General features: G+C 42.0%; 1 protein-coding gene across 2 annotated transcripts in view; it reads right to left on the bottom strand.

The window, feature by feature from the left end:
* Window positions 1–16,227, bottom strand: part of CBFA2T2 (CBFA2/RUNX1 partner transcriptional co-repressor 2) — a 165,484-nt gene extending 149,257 nt beyond the window's left edge. For both annotated transcript variants that reach the window (XM_081097004.1, XM_081097005.1), the window contains exon 1: window positions 16,025–16,227. In XM_081097004.1, coding sequence (XP_080953130.1) covers window positions 16,025–16,058 — 34 coding nt within the window. In that variant the 5' untranslated portion in view covers window positions 16,059–16,227. The remainder of the gene's footprint in view (window positions 1–16,024) is intronic.
* Window positions 16,228–16,382: the final 155 nt, after the last annotated feature.

Genomic DNA, 16,382 nt, shown 5'->3' with positions numbered 1-16,382 from the left:
GAAATGCGAAGAAGCAAAAAACACCCAACTGGAAAGCAAAATGAAAAAAGAATCCGAAAATACGAAGATAGTGTAAGGAGCCTCTGGGACAGCTTCAAGCGTACCAACATCAGAATTATAGGGGTGCCAGAAGATGAGAGAGAGCAAGATATTGAAAACCTATCTGAAGAAATAATGACAGAAAACTTCCCCCACCTGGTGAAAGAAATAGACTTACAGGTCCAGGAAGCGCAGAGAACCCCAAACAAAAGGAATCCAAAGAGGACCACACCAAGACACATCATCATTAAAATGCCAAGAGCAAAAGACAAAGAGAGAATCTTAAAAGCAGCAAGAGAAAGAAACTCAGTTACCTACAAGGGAATACCCATACGACTGTCAGCTGATTTCTCAAAAGAAACTTTGCAGGCCAGAAGGGAATGGCAAGAAATACTCAAAGTGATGAATACCAAGAACCTACAACCAAGATTACTTTATCCAGCAAAGCTATCATTCAGAACTGAAGGTCAGATAAAGAGCTTCACAGATAAGGAAAAGCTAAAGGAGTTCATCACCACCAAACCAGGATTATATGAAATGCTGAAAGGTATCCTTTAAGAAGAGAAAGAAGAAGAAAAAGGTAAAGATACAAATTATGAACAACAAACATGCATCTATCAACAAGTGAATCTAATAATCAAGTGAACAAATAATCTGGTGATCATAATAGAATCAGGGACATAGAAAGGGAATGGACTGACTATTCTTGGGGGGGAAAGGGGTGTGGGAGATGCGGGAAGAGACTGGACAAAAATCGTGCACCTATGGATGAGGACAGTGGGTGGGGAGTGAGGGCGGAGGGTGGGCGGGAACTGGGAGGAGGGGAGTTATGGGGGGAAAAAAGAGGAACAAATGTAATAATCTGAACAATAAAGATTTAATTTAAAAAAAAAAAGAAAATACAAAAAAAGAGAAGAAACTGATAATGCTAGTTGCCTCCAAGGAGGGGAAGAGTGACTGAAGCACAGAGGTGAGGGAACCTGTTATTTTACCTTTTAAATGTTGAATTATGTAAATCCATTGTCAGTCCAAAAATTAATTTTTAAAAATTTGTTGAAAGGAAGAAACAGATTTGGATCAAGACAGGTATCATTTCTCTAAAAAGTCTTTTTTGAAACACAGTCACACATGCATGCCCACAAATTAGGTCAAATGGTTATCTTGTGTGGTTCTTATCATGCTATTATCACTGCTTACCATTTAGTACTGAAATTCAATCAATCTGTCTCTCTCCACTACTGGACTACATCTAAACTTCTCCAAGGCCTTAGACTCTCTTTATTTCCCTCAGCATCTGGGACTAAGGGCTCAAAAAATATTGGTAAAGGTAAATGAGTATTTGAAGTCAAGAGTATCTTAGAAAATCAATTATCTTGAGTCACTGTAATGATAATTTCTTATAGCCTACCTTCTGGTATAATCAGCTGCTTGTCTGTCTTTCCAGGAGAATACAAATATTAGGCCACTCACATAAATGATTTATTGAACTCAACTACCATAGTAAAGAAAGCTAAGAGGCTGATATGGCAAATGAATTAAAATAATACTGCAAAAAAAAAAGGGGGGGGGGCATTCACATAAAGATGATCAGGAATTGATTTTAGGATTTCAAATCACTATTTAATAATTATGGTTTTTATGGAAACTCTCCTCATTTACCACATCATTCCTCAGATTGCAACAGCCACTAAATCAGCATGTACTATTTAGAGACGTTAAGAAAACTCACAGCAAGCAAAGTGTTGATGCCCACAGCTGCAGGTAGGTGCTCAGGGACTCTGAGTCATGTTTGGCATTCTAGCTCCTTCCTAGGAAATCCTCTGCCTCATGGATTAAAGGAATCTCTGCTTCCCAATACAACTGGCCCCCAAAGCATTAATTAAACCCAGTTGTCAAGGCTTTCATTAGAAGAGCAACGGACAAAGTGTTAGGACACAGAAGGAAAGATAAATTGGAACACCTTTGAGAACTAGGACTAAAGTTTATCCACCTTACCAGCCCCAAGGCACTTAGCACAGTCTCTGCATCTAAGAGCAGCACAATACAGTTGTTAAAGGAATGATTTCACTTGGACTAGGCAGGGGATTTTTACTTTACCTGTATTGCTTATGTTTTAAAAACATACAGGGGTGAGGCAAAAGTACAGCTGTTCATATGAAAAATACAATAAATAATAATACAAAAACAGTGTTTCGTGTACTCACAACAGTTGTTCATATGAAAAATACAATCTATATATATAAAAGGCTAAGCGACCGGCCAACTGGCCGGTAGGTAGGACGTGCACTGACCATCAGGGGGCCAACACTCAACACAGGAGCTGTAGAGCAACAGCAACTTTGCAGAGTGCCCTCTTGCACTCCAGGACCCCTAGGGAGATGTCAGACTGCCAGTTTCAGCCTGATCCCTGCAGGCCAGGCCAAGGGACCCCACCTTCCAGAGAGACCCCGCTCACTCTGCAGATGCCCTTCGAGCCCCAGTGCCACCCCAGGTACGGCCAGCTGGGGAGGGACCATGGAAGATTGGCTCCAGGGCGTGTCCAGCCCAGTCTCACCCTGCTGGCCACCTTCTAATTAATTTCCTTTCATGTGCATGAATCCGTGCACCGGGCCTCTAGTAAATAATACAAGAATGTTTCATGTACTCACAACTGTAAACCTACTTTTGCCCCACCCTGCATATAAATAAAGTTAATCAAATGCTCTGCAGAATGATTTGTAAGAAATGACAAAAACAGAAAAATCATACTATGACTATCATAATAATTAACTCATGAAAATATCATATGAAAATATCATATGCTAAAATCAGTGGATGAAAATTGGAGGGAAACAAGATATTTATATGGGCTCAGCATCCCCCCACAAAATTTTTACTAATTAAAAAGTTAAAAATAATAACCCTATAATGGAGAAATCTGGCAGACATCACCTTAAACCAGTATTTTTCAACTTTTTTCATCTCATGGCACATATAAACTAATTACTAAAATTTTGCAGCACACCAAAAAATAGGTATAATTTTGATTCATTCGCACTGGATGGCTATTGTTGTGTTGGCTATTGTCATTTTTCCATTTGACAATCTATGGCAGCGGTTCTCAACCTTCTGGCCCTTTATATACAGTTCTTCATGTTGTGACCCAACTATAAAATTATTTTCGTTGCTACTTCATAACTGTAATGTTGCTACTGTGATGAATTGTAATGTAAATATCTGATATGCAGTATGGTCTTAGGCGACCCCTGTGAAAGAGTCGTTCGACCGCCAAAGGGGTCGCAACCCATAGGTTGAGAACCGTTGATCTATGGGAAAAGAGGTGAGTGCCCCTGGCTAAACAGTCAGGTACTGTATGTTTTAAAAATTCTTGCAGCACACCAATGTGCCTCTTGGGGCACACCAACTGAAAATAGCTGCATTAAACAAGTGATCAACATTAACATCATCAGTACTGAACAAATGGACACCATGGGCCTCCTGATATGAAGCACTGAGAACAATACATCACTTTGTGATATTCCTTCCAAAATGTATAATGTGAATCTACTCATAAATAAGACAAATTCAAAAAAAATTTTTCCAAAGAAAAAGAAGACAAATTCAAATTCAGGGGCATTCTACAAAATAAATGACCTATACCAGTGGTCGGCAAACTGCGGCTTGCGAGCCACATGTGGCTCTTTGGCCCCTTGAATGTGGCCACGAAGTTTCAATCGCACTGTATGTGCGCGCCCGCACGTGGTATTTTGTGGAAGAGCCACACTCAAGGGGCCGCAGTTTGCCAACCACTGACCTATACCATTCAAAAAAGTGAAGGTTATGAAAGATAATACTGAACTATATTCTCCCAAAGTGAAGGAGACTAGAGATAGGACAATTAAATACAATGTGTTCCTGGACTGGCCACTAGACAAGAAAAAAATATTTTCCTATAAAACAATTATTGGAACAAATGGCTAAACTTGAGTAAGGTTTGGATATTAGAAATATTGTATCAAAGCTGTATTTCCTAATTTTGATAAGTATATTTTAAGTACATAAGAGAATGTTCTAGTTTATTGGAAACAAACACTATGTTATTTAGAGTAAAGAGGTAGCACATCTGTAACTTACTCAACAATATTTTTAAAAAATAATATCCTATATAATAAAATGGTAATATGCAAATTGACCCTAAAGGTGGAACGACCAGAGAGACTGCTTGACCAGTCACTATGAGGTGCATTGACCACCTCTTGGGTCCCTTCCCCTGGCCGGCAGGCTCCCATTGCCCACTGGCAAACGGGGAACCGAGGGTGGTGGCAGTGGGGGTGGGGCCAGCGAGCAGGCAGAATGGCCGATCTCTTGGTCCCTCCCCCCGACTTGCAGGCTCAGATTGCCCGATGGCGAACAAGGAACTAGAGGTGGGTGGCGGGGGATGCGGGCAACACCAGGCCAAGGCCCTCACCCCGCCAGTCACTCCACACACAGAGGGCAACCCGTGGTGGGGTGGGGCTGGTGAGCAGGCAGAACGGCCAACCTCTTGGTCTCTCCTCCCGGCCAGCAGGCAATCAGGGGTGGGGGGCGGGGGCAGGGCCGGCTGCTGGCAGTCGGGGAAGATGGCCCTGATCACAAGCCAGGCCTAGGGACCATACTTGTGCACGATTTTCATACCCTGGGCCTCTAGTACATATATAAAGAGAAAAAGAATATAAAACCCTGGCCAGATAGCTCAGTTGGATACTCCTGATAAGCCAAGGCTATGGGTTTGATCCCCGGTCACGGTACATACAAGAATCAACCAATGAAACAACAAATCAATGTTTCTCTTTCTCCCTCCCCCTCTTTCCTGCTCTCTCGCTCTCTCTCGCTCTCTCTCTCTCTCTCTCATCAATCAATAAAAATTTTTAAGAAGAATATATAAAATATAGTAAAATGTTGACATTTGGGAACTCAAAGAGAATGGCATACAAGAATTTTAACACTACTCTTGCAACTTTTTCTTAAGTTTGAAATGTCAAAATACAAAGTTTAAAGAAAAAGGAGTATAAATATTTTTTATACTGCAGATCACAATCCTAGCATATATTTGTTTTCCTAAAGCAGCTTATGGTACTTGGTAATATATTTAAGAAGAGATAAGAGTATAGTTTAAACTACTTGGCCAGACCAACCCACCAAGGAAGATTAAAGGGGAGCTTATGAGAACTAGAGCTGCTGAGCTCTAAGCAGCTCTGGACTGCTGGAGGAGAATGAATGCCAGAGAATAGTTGCCTCTTCCCCTACTTCTCCTTTACCACTGAGAACTTCCCTCTCCTAAACCATGTCTACCTTTAATCTCAGTCATAAAGAGGACTTGCTTTCTGCCTGCATCCTCCTCTTGGCTCCACTTCTCCAGAGGAAAACAAAATGAAAGACAACCACTTTCTTAATACTAAGGACAACAAAACAAAACAAAACAAAAAAACCTGGCATATTTTTGGTGGAGGAAAATGTCTATAGTATTTTAGCTTTTATTGAGAGGGTTGGGAGGAAAAGGTAGTGTAAGGGGACAATAAACTAGCTAAAAACTACTATGTAAATGAGGAAATGGCATGATTAGTGTAGCTCTAGGGATATAAGGTAAAAAATACATCGGTGCTGTTTGAAAGACTTCCCATGTGGCTCCAAAAAATTAAAAGCAGGCAGGATGTCTGCATGAAGATGGCTAAGTTAACAAAAGAATAAGGGAAACATTTGTAAGAGAGGAAAAGGTCAAAGTAGTGTGTCAAGGGAGCTATGCAATGCCTGGTATTAACATTTCACTTGAGCTGCTGGAGAAGTCAGATTACATATTTGTCACCATCAGCTAATTTAATTGAAAGATCTAGCCAACTCCAAAGCTATAAATTCAGACAAAAGGATAGCTAGCCCTGGGTTAGTCTAAATTTTACTTTGATTTCTGCATTTAATTAAAGCAATACAAAATAGAGGGGTAGAATCAAATTTGAAGAGCCACAAAGTGAAAGGTTCACTGCATAGTCCATATACTATACTTGATGATCCATATTTGACAGTTCCTCACAAGGCCAAGCAAAATTAGCATGGACATTTCCTAGGCTTTCGATGTTTATTGCCATCATCTATCTGCTTCACTGCTAAGATCAGTAAATATACAGGATGCATGAGTAAAAGCTCTGAAGAGTTTCTACCTTTTTTTTTTTTTTTTTTTAATTCATCTCTAAGACCAATTCAGGATACCCCTGACCAAGACCAAGCCCTATAAATCACATCCCCATTCCTAGACTTTTTGTTGTTGTTAATCCTCACCCGAGGGCACTTTCTCCATTGATTTTTAGAGAGAGTGGAAGGGAGGGGCAGAGACAGAGAGATAGATGTGAGACACATGATTGGTTGCCTCCCGCCTCGCAGGGATCAAGCCTGCAACTACCAGAGACCCTCCAGTCCCTTTAGTCCAGTGGTTCTCAACCTTCCTAATGCCGCGACCCTTTAATACAGTTCCTCATGTTGTGGTGACCCCCCCAACCATAAAATTATTTTTGTTGCTACTTCATAACTGTAATTTTGCTACTGTTATGAATTGTAATGTAAATATCTGATATGCAGGGTGTATTTTCATTGTTACAAATTGAACATAATTAAAACATAGTGATTAATCACAAAAACAATATGTAATTATATATGTGTTTTCCGATGGTCTTAGGCGACCCCTGTGAAAGGGTCGTTCGACCCCCAAAGGGGTTGCGACCCACAGGTTGAGAACCGCTGCTTTAGTCCGAAGGCCGACACTCAGCCAAACCAGCTAGGGCAGGACTTTTTTTTAAAGATTTTTTTTTAAATCCTCACCAAGGATATTACTGTAGTTCCATTGATTTTCAGACAGAGTGGAAGGGAGGGAGGGAGAAGAGGAAGGGGGAGGGGGAGGGAAAGGAAGAGGAGAGGGGGAGGAGGGAGGGGAAGAGATAGATGTTTCTCTATCTATGTGAGGGAGACACATAGATTGGTTGCCTCCTGCATGTGCCCTGACCCGCCAGGGATCAAACTTGCAACTGAGGTATGTGCATCTGACAGGAAATCAAACCTGTGACCCTTCAGTCTGAGGGCCATGCTCTGACCACTGAATGAAGCTGGACAGGGCTTTTTAAAGATTTTGTTATTGTTTGTTAGAGAGGGAGAGGGGGAGAGAGAGAGAAACATCAATGTGAGAGCATAACATTGATTGGCTACCTCCTGCATGCCCCCTACCAGGATCAAGCCAGCAACCTAGGCATGTGCCCTGACCAAATCAACATTTTGGTGCATGGGACAATGCCCAACAGAGCCACACTGGCCAGGGCCATAGGACATATTTTAATAAGATGTTAGAGCCCAGCTGGTGTGGCTCAGTAGTTGCTGGTTAGATTCCCTCAGGGCACATGCCCAGGTTGCAGGCTCAATCCCTGGTGGGGAGCATGGAAGAGGTAGCAGCTGATCGATGTTTCTCATCAATGTTTCTATCTTTCTATCCCTCTCCCTTCCTCTCTCTCTCAAAATATCAATAAAAACATATTTTAAAAAAAGATGTTACGGAAAGTTGTCAAAGATGGAAAATCAAGTATCTTCAGGGAGTTCTGGGATCCTCTTGAACATAGATCTAAAAACCTCTTGTTTAGTTAGTAAAAAGAAGGAACCATGTGATAGAGAGTTAAAAAATAGTGGGCTCTGGACTCAGATCTCAATGTATAATGAATGAACTCAACACCAGATTGAACTAAGTTTAAACAGTGCATCTGCTACTGATTAATTGTGTGACCATGGGCAATTTATTTAATTCTCTGAGTTTTATTTCCTCATCTGTAAAACAGAGATACTAACTTCCTCCCATGGTAGATCTAAGAATTATATGAAATGACATATGTGAAAAGCACCCGGCAGAAAATATAGCAAAGACTTTTTTTAAAGAATTCAACTGGACTTAAAAAAGCCAGATTCAGTTGACGTATCTGCAATAGATTCAGTTCACAAGTTTAATTTATGGTGTCCCAGCCGCTATAACTCCAGATAGCCTCAAGGCCTTCAATGGGTCAGAGACAGAAACCAGAGACAGGGGCAAAAAGCTACTTAACCAACTATAATAAAACCCAGAGACAGGCTCAGTCACATGTACTTACACTAGCTCATATTGCATATGATATGGGGCTAGTCAGTACAGTGCTAATGAGACCCCTCTTGGTATTCTTACCAAAGCTTAAACAATAAGCAGGGGAAAGATTCTCCCTTGTTAACTTTCAAACTTCCAGGAATTTGAAGTAAATGTTTACAATTGAGTAATCGCTTTCTGTAATATGAGGTTCAAAACAATACTCTAAAACTAAGGAATAAGGATAAAACTGGCAGGCGAGAAATCTTTCTTCCCCATTTCTTTTATCCTATTTTTTCCTTATCCTGGAAGAGGTATAAGCTTAGTGTATTAACTCACCTTTATCCTAGTGCTGCATTCATTCATTGTATTCATTTAAATGATCCTCCCTGCCTAAAAGTATTCATTACATTCAATAACTGATCATAAAGTCTAGATTTGCATACCATACACAACAGGCTTAATCCTCAAGAACAACCTTAAAGTCAGTCTCTGCTTATTTTTAGAATCTTTGCTATGTAGGAAAGCCAATCAGTTTCAAACCAGCATAAATGTATTCTAAAGTAAAAGACAGCTCTAGCTGGTTTGGATCAGTGGATAGAGCATCCGCCTGCGGACTGAGGGGTCCCAGGTTCGATTCCAGTAAAGGGCACATGCCCAGGTTCCGGACTCGATCCCTAGTAGGGGACGTGCAGGAGGCAGACAATCAATACTACTCTCTCATCATTGATGTTTCTCTCTCTCTCTCTCTCTCTCTCTCTCTCTCTCTCTCTCTCTCCCCCCCTCCTTCTTCCTTCCTCTCTGAAATCAATAAAAACGTTTAAAATAATAATAATAAAGTAAAAGACAAAGACCAAAAAACATTACAAGTGTCTAAAACATGATTCCGTTTAGTAAGTCTCAATTCTCAAAATAAGCAAAGTCAAAAACCTTCACAACAACATCAAAGGCAGAGGGAAGGGGGTGGGGAGAAGAGGATCCTAATACATGATGATAGGAGAAGTTTGACTTTGGGTGGTGGGTAAAAGGTGAATATACAGATCTTGTAACATAGAAACCCACTCCTGAAACCTGTATGTTCATGATGACCAATGTCACTCTAATAAATGTAAGAAAAAAATTTTTTTTAAATTTTTAAAAAACCCTCAAAGGATAACTTTGTTCCTAATAGTAAAACTTATGCCCAATCCTACACAAGAACTCACTAAACTGTCAATTCTAAATTAATATGCAGATAGCAGGTAATTAAGTAATTAAGTTTTTGTAACAATATTACTCTCAAAGCCTTTAGCTCATTTCACTCAACTCTACCACAGGGTAGATGTGGGAGGTGAGGGGTGAGGATGGGATGTATAAGACATGAGGCAACAGATTCTGAATATACTTCCCCAAAAGGGAAAAAACAGACAGTAAAGTTCTGTAATGCAGTAATGTATAGATATCTACAAGCACTGTTTTTTCTCCACCTTATAAACGCCGTATTTTTATAACTTAAGTGACCTTTCAAAATGTAGGAACTTAAAAAAAAAAGAACAACAAAAATAAAATGTAGGAACTTCACAGTGACACAGTATAGGAATGAGGACTGGATTTTCCCATTTACTGATGGCCCAACACATTTCATTTCATTTCATTTATTTCATTTAATTTCTTCATTTCATTTCATTTCATTTTTAGAGAAAGAGGGAAGAAGGGAGGAGCCCCGACTGGGAATTGAACCTGCAACCTAATTATGTGCCCTGACTGAGAATCAAACCGGCCACCTTTTTTTTTTTTTTTTTTTTTTGGTGTGCATAGGACAAAGCATCCAGCCAGGGGCAACCATTTTAAATAAGAGCTACCTTAATGTTAAGAGCTCGGGCTCTGTAGTCAGAACAATCTAGATTTTAATCTAGGCTTGTTTATTTATTAGCTCTATGACATCTGAATCAATTTCCTAATTTGTAAAATAAGGATTTATACCTAACTAAAAGAGTGAAGGATTAAAAGGCACAGTGAGTATAATACTTGGCATGGTATCTGGCCCAAAATAAACATTTAATATTAGTCATTATAATTATCAGACAGGAATTATCCCCAACTATAGCTTAAACAAACAACTGAGTCTCAAAGGTTGAATAACTTCCCAGGAGAACTAGGCCTCAAGCCCAGTCTGCCTCCAAATCCTTTTTCCATTATGCCAAACCACTTGTGTCGTGTACATATCTGCCTTTTTTGACAGGCTAACTGCAATTTAACTTGTCTTGATTGTATAGTCACAGATTATAATACTTTTAATCTTACTCCATTGTTTTTCTTTTTCTTTTTCCCCATTGTTTTTCTTACCCAATAATATGGTAAGGGGAGGGGAAGTTGGTGACTAAACACATCAATGTGGCACAGTAGGTAAGGACCATAGGAGAGAATGAGACCCTGTCTCTCATTGTCAGTATGCTTATCTGGGATAGCTCCTCTCCTCTCCATTTGATTTGTTGCCTTAAGTTTGCTATAAGATGGGCTGAAACAAGTACCTTTAAAGTATGTGCAGAATAAAAGCAAGCTTTTAGTTAAAGTTTGAGGAGTTATCCTATTAACAAGGTATAGGTTTCAATTAGTTGTGGTCCCACCAGGAAAGATAGCATACTCCACTAAGGATAATTCACGGAGGGTTTAAAAAGGTGACTATAAACAAGAAAGGTGTGGGCAGACAGGATACAAGATAATCACAAGGGACAGTTCTAGTACCCTGGGACTAGAGCACCTCTAAGCCCAAGGAACAAAGGAAATAGAACTTTCCAAATAAACGTAGGAGCGTGTCATGTGGAAAGAACCACCTTTAGTGGAACAGCAATCTTCAACCAAGGGACACAGCCAGCCAAAGACAAAACCCATAAAAATGAAGCAGGGTAATTAAATCCCACAACCTCAGAGGGAAAGGAAGTCCACTGAAGTAATAGTCCGTGTAGGTAAGTCAGCATCCCAGGGCAAAGAACAGGGTGGGAAAGGAAGGAGAGTAGATCTAGAAGAGCAAATGAAAGGCACCTACTTCAACCTGAGAGGTCTTTCTGGTGCACTTTCACATCTCTTTATTCTAATGGGTAAGTGCCAGACAAGGAAAGAGTTACTGAACAGGACATTTCTCGCCTTTTTTTTTTTTTTTTTTTAATCCTCACCTGAGGATATTTTTCCATTGATTTTTAGAGAGAGTGGAAGCAAGGGGACTAGAGAGAGAAACATCTATGTGAGACACTTCGACTGCCTCCCGCACATGCTCGGACCCGACCGGGCGCTGGGATTGGGCCTGCAAACGAGGTATGTGCCCTTAACCACTACTGAACCCGAGACCCTTCAGTCCTCGGGCTGAACCTCTATCCACTGAGCCAAACCGACTAGGGCTCTCACCCCTTTTAAATGGTAATGCACAGGGCCTATCTACCATAAAATATTTATAAGCATGTTTTTAACTAGTAAATATTGTTATTTATCATTCCATTCTTAATTGTTCAGAATTCTTTGAAGGTCCAATGATTTATAGGACTTTCCCCATGCTTATGAACTTTCCCTTACCTTGCTAGGCAAAATAAAAAATCACAAAAATGCAGATACTATCAGAACCCTCAAGGAACTTACACTGAGGGGGTTATATTCTTAGATAACTAAGAAGGCACAATGAGGTAAGTGCCACCAGAGAGAAAAGAGCTGTGGTACTGTGAAAAGTTCTGGAACAGGCTTTCTAGCCATCTGGCCCCTGCCAGGCACAACTCTAGCCAGAACTCACTATTATCCTACTAACAAACTATAGACATTTCAATCAGGTTCCCTGCAGGTCCAGATCTGGAGTACTGCTCATCAAACCCCCATCAGCCTCCAAATTTCCACTGTACCCTCAGCTAATAAGATCGACCCTTCCACCTCCTGGAAAAAGCCCTTCTGCTTCCTAAGGATTGTTCAAATGTCACCTCCTTACCTTAACTTTATGTAGACCCTCAAGGAACAATTAGTTTATGCCTCCTCTGCAATCCCAAAAGCCTTTGCTTCAAGCACTTAAAGCACTTATTATCCATGCGTACCTGTGCAGGGTCCCCCACTAGACTGTGAAATCTTTTTATTTTTACATTTTTATTTATTGATTTTAGAGAGAGAGAAACATCAATCTATTCCACTTATTTTTTAAAATATATTTTTATTGATTTCAGAGGAAGGGAAAGGGAGAGAGAGAGAGAAAGAGAGGTAGAAACATCGATGAGAGAGAATCATCGATGGGGTGCCCCCGGGCATGTGCCCTGACCGGAATCTAACAGATATCTCCAGGTTCATAGGTTGATGTTCAACCACTGAGCAACACCAACCAGGCTGTTGTTCTGTTCCACTTATTTATGCATTCCTTGGTTGCTCCTTGTATGTGCCCTTGGGATGATGCTCTAACCCAGGGGTGGGCAAACTTTTTGACTCGAGGGCCACAATGGGTTCTTAAATTGGACTGGAGGGCCGGAACAAAAGCATGGATGGAGTGTTTGTGTGAACTAATATAAATTCAAAGTAAACATCATTACATAAAAGGGTACGGTCTTTTTTTTTTTAGTTTTATTCATTTCAAATGGGCCGGATCCGGCCCGCAGGCCCGAGTCTAACCCAACGGTTGCCGACTGGTGATCCACAGACCACTGGTGGTCCGTGAGGTCTGAAAGATTGGCAACAGCTGCTCTAACCAACTGAGTTATCTGGCCAGGACTAGACTGTGAGATCTGTAAAGCAGCTTTGAATCCTCAGCCACTCACAGCGCCCAAAATATAATGTGTCAAACACAGTATGAGTACTTTACATGTATTACCAAAATACATATTAACGTATACATATCATCAATTATCACAGTAAAACTACAAATGAGGTTAGAATTCTCATCATCTCAATTTTATAAATGAGGAAAATAAAGTGCACAGAAAGGTTAAGTAACTAAAGTGCTCAAAGTCTCAAAGCTAATAAGAATTAGACCCCAAGATTTCAACCTAGCCACAACTCCAGAATTGAATATAAACAGGGTTGAGAAGGTCTCACTACAAGACCAATGGTCTCCATCGCAGAGGGCATAGTTATTATTTACCCCCTGGGGTAGGGGTCCTCAAACTTTTTAAACAGGGGGCCATTTCACTGTCCCTCAGACCGTTGGAGGGCCGGACTATAGTTTAAAAAAAAAACTATGAACAAATTCCTATGCACACTGCACATATCTTATTTTGAAGTAAAAAAACAAAACAGGAACAAATACAATATTTGTATTTGCATGTGGTCTGCGGGCCGAAGTTTGAGGACCCCTGCCCTGGGGGATGTAAAGACAATACTGGAACCTCTAACTATATTTGTTTTAGCTCAGCCTTTTGTAAAATGTCTATTTTTGCACATTATAAAGTATACATAATACAGCCCTGGGCGGTGTGACTCAGTTGGTTAGAGCATCCCCCCATCACCAGAAGGTCTCGGGTTTGATTCCCCATCAAGGCACATAAATACCTGGGCTTCGGGTTTGATCCTGGTTGGGGCACATAATGGGAGTCAACCAATTCTGTCTCTCTCACATCAATGTTTCTCTCTCTTCTCTCTAAAAAAAAATCAATAAAACATATCTTCATCCTCCCACCCAGCCTGTGTTGTTCAGTGGTTTAGGGTTGGCTCATGCACCAAGAAGTCACCAGTTCGATTCCCAGTCAGGGCACATGCCTGGGTTTTGGGCTCAATCCCTTGTAGGGAGTGTGCAGGAGGCAGCTGATTTATGTTTCTTTCTCAAACACTGATGTTCCTATCTCTCTTCCTCTTCCTCCCTCTCTCTCTAAAATCAATAAAAAATATATAAAAATTAAAAAACAAACAAAACATATCCTCAGGTGAGGATAAAAAAAAATGTACATAATACAGAGTACATTCAACACCATAATTGTAATTTAAAACAAGCATTCACATAATGTGTGTGTAATACTCAACCCTATTTACTAAGAGAACACTAAAAACATTTGAGGCCACTGCTCTAGATTACTTCCCCTAGGGACTCTGAGCTCCTACATTCTCTCTGCCCAGCACTTCAGTTAAAAGCATTAGCCAAATGTTTAGACTATAGGTAAGCTTCTAGACTAGAGGCAAGAGTCTGCTCTTTCATTCACCTCTGAAGCCCTGCAACACCACAGGGCCTGGTGCTTAGCAGATGGTCAACGCTGAATCTAACTGTATCATGAGAATCTCATTGAAAAAAATCCTCTCAATATTTTAATGTAACTTACTATATGTTTCCAGATTAAAAGAAAAAATATACTAAGCACACTGCCTAGGAATATAGAATTGCCTTAGAAACACCAAAAAATTTTTTTTAGATAAATAAATATTATGTCCTCATTAGTTACATAATAGAATACAAATATGTACTTTGGGGCATATTTTAAACTGAAAACTGCATGAAAGAGATTGGACATAAAAAATTTAAGTTCAGATTAAAGGTTCTGTCAACTACAGCGATGGTGCACCTTTGTCAGACCTAAAGGTCACCTCTGTCTGCCTTTCCTTAGTTATAAGCGCCAAGAGGAAGGAATTAAGCTATCAAAAGCTCCAACTGCAGACTTGACTATGAAGAGGCATCAGCTGGGGGCAACTACTTTGCATTTCTTCAATCCAGCATTTAATGGGTATCACACAAAAGAGAGAGAGGCTGTATAAAGCCTCCTATTTAGGTGTTGAAGAAGATGGGCTTTGAGGCTACATTAGATTGTAGGGATTCTTCTGTTCCTCAGTTTCATCCTCTGCAAAATGGGCATTTTCAAGTACTTAACTCATAAATAAGTCACCAGGATTAAATAAGAGAAAGCATGCAAAATGGACTTGTCTCTCCCCCACCCCCAACTACTAGTAAATTCAAAGTCCGAGTTTGATCTATCTAGTTTGCTGCTATATTCTCAGGGCCAAGAATGGTACTTTTTACTTAATAGGTTATTTAATAAATATTAAATGAATGAAATGCAAAATGCCTGCTGCTCAAAAAAATGTTGGCGAGAAACAATTAAAATGTTATTGTATTAAGAGACCCCACCCCTCACCCAAGGATCTCACAATTCCCGGAGGAACACTAGATAAATGCTGGAATGGAGGTAAGAAAAGCAACTGGATTGTAAAACAGGACTAAACAAAAACAAAATAAAATCTTAAATCTACAACCACGGCCCAATTCCGGGCTTTCCGGAGTAAGGTTCACCCAGGATGAGGTTGATAAACCATGACAGTTTTCACGCTTGCGTTAGGTGCCCAAGTCTGTGTCAAGCGCTCTACTGGCTTCACAAAACCCAACCACCGGGGTCGGATCGGGTATGAAGACGATCTTCACAGCCCCACGTTACAGGCGGGAGAAGCGAGGCTCGTCGAGAGCCAAGGTCGCAGCCTGTAACTCTAAGTGGGGGCGCCGGGATGTGAACCCCGGCAGTCCGACCCCTGAGCCTGCACTCCACAGGCTTCTCAGAAGAACCATCCTCGTGTCCTCCACCACCGGCCCCGTGCCCCTCGAAATCAGAAGCGTGTCACATCCCCCCAGGAGCCGGACTTAGCGGCCCCAGTGCTGGGAGAACAAAACAATCCTTGTCCGTGGGCAAGTCCCAGGGACGCCGGCCCCGCCTGGGGCTTCGAGGCCGCGGTCCACACAGTTTCGCTCTCACCGTGAGCCCCGAGCCCTCCGGATGGCGCTGGAAGTGCCCAGGCGGCCCCCGGGAGCCCAGGAAGGCCCTTGCCCGCCGCATGACCTTGGATCCGCCGCCCGGCTTCGGGCCTCAGTTTCCCTACCCCGGCCTCGCGCCAGGGGCCTCTCGGAGCTCGCGCCCGTTGGAACCACAGGCCTCTCACACGCCCCCCTTCAGCCGCCCGCCTTTCCGTTCCACTTACGCTGGAAGGCGGCCGCTCCAGGGACGCCCACCATCGCCAAGGGCCTCCGTCGCGAGCCTCCCGCCTCCGCCCGCGGCCAGGGTCCTTCACAGACGCCGCCGCGGGACCTGTGGCCGCCAAGCTCGCCAACCCCAGCGTCGCCGCTTCACCCGCAGCTACCGCCGCCGTTAGGCCGCGCGCCGCCCCGCCCCCCCGTTGGCTCCGCCCCGCCCCCGGGCACGCCCCCAACGCGCGCTCCCGCCCGCCTGACCCACGCACGCAGAAGCCCGGTCCAAAGATCAGCATCCATTAAACCCCGCCCCCTGACTTGCCCCGCCCCTTCCGCGCGAACCTACCGCCCTATCCCGGAGCATCCTGC

Source organism: Myotis nattereri (genome assembly GCF_964212035.1).
Source record: "Myotis nattereri genome assembly, chromosome: 8".
Classification (NCBI taxonomy): domain Eukaryota; kingdom Metazoa; phylum Chordata; class Mammalia; order Chiroptera; family Vespertilionidae; genus Myotis; species Myotis nattereri.
Note: the sequence above shows the minus strand (reverse complement) of the source record. Positions and strands in the feature narration are given on the sequence as shown.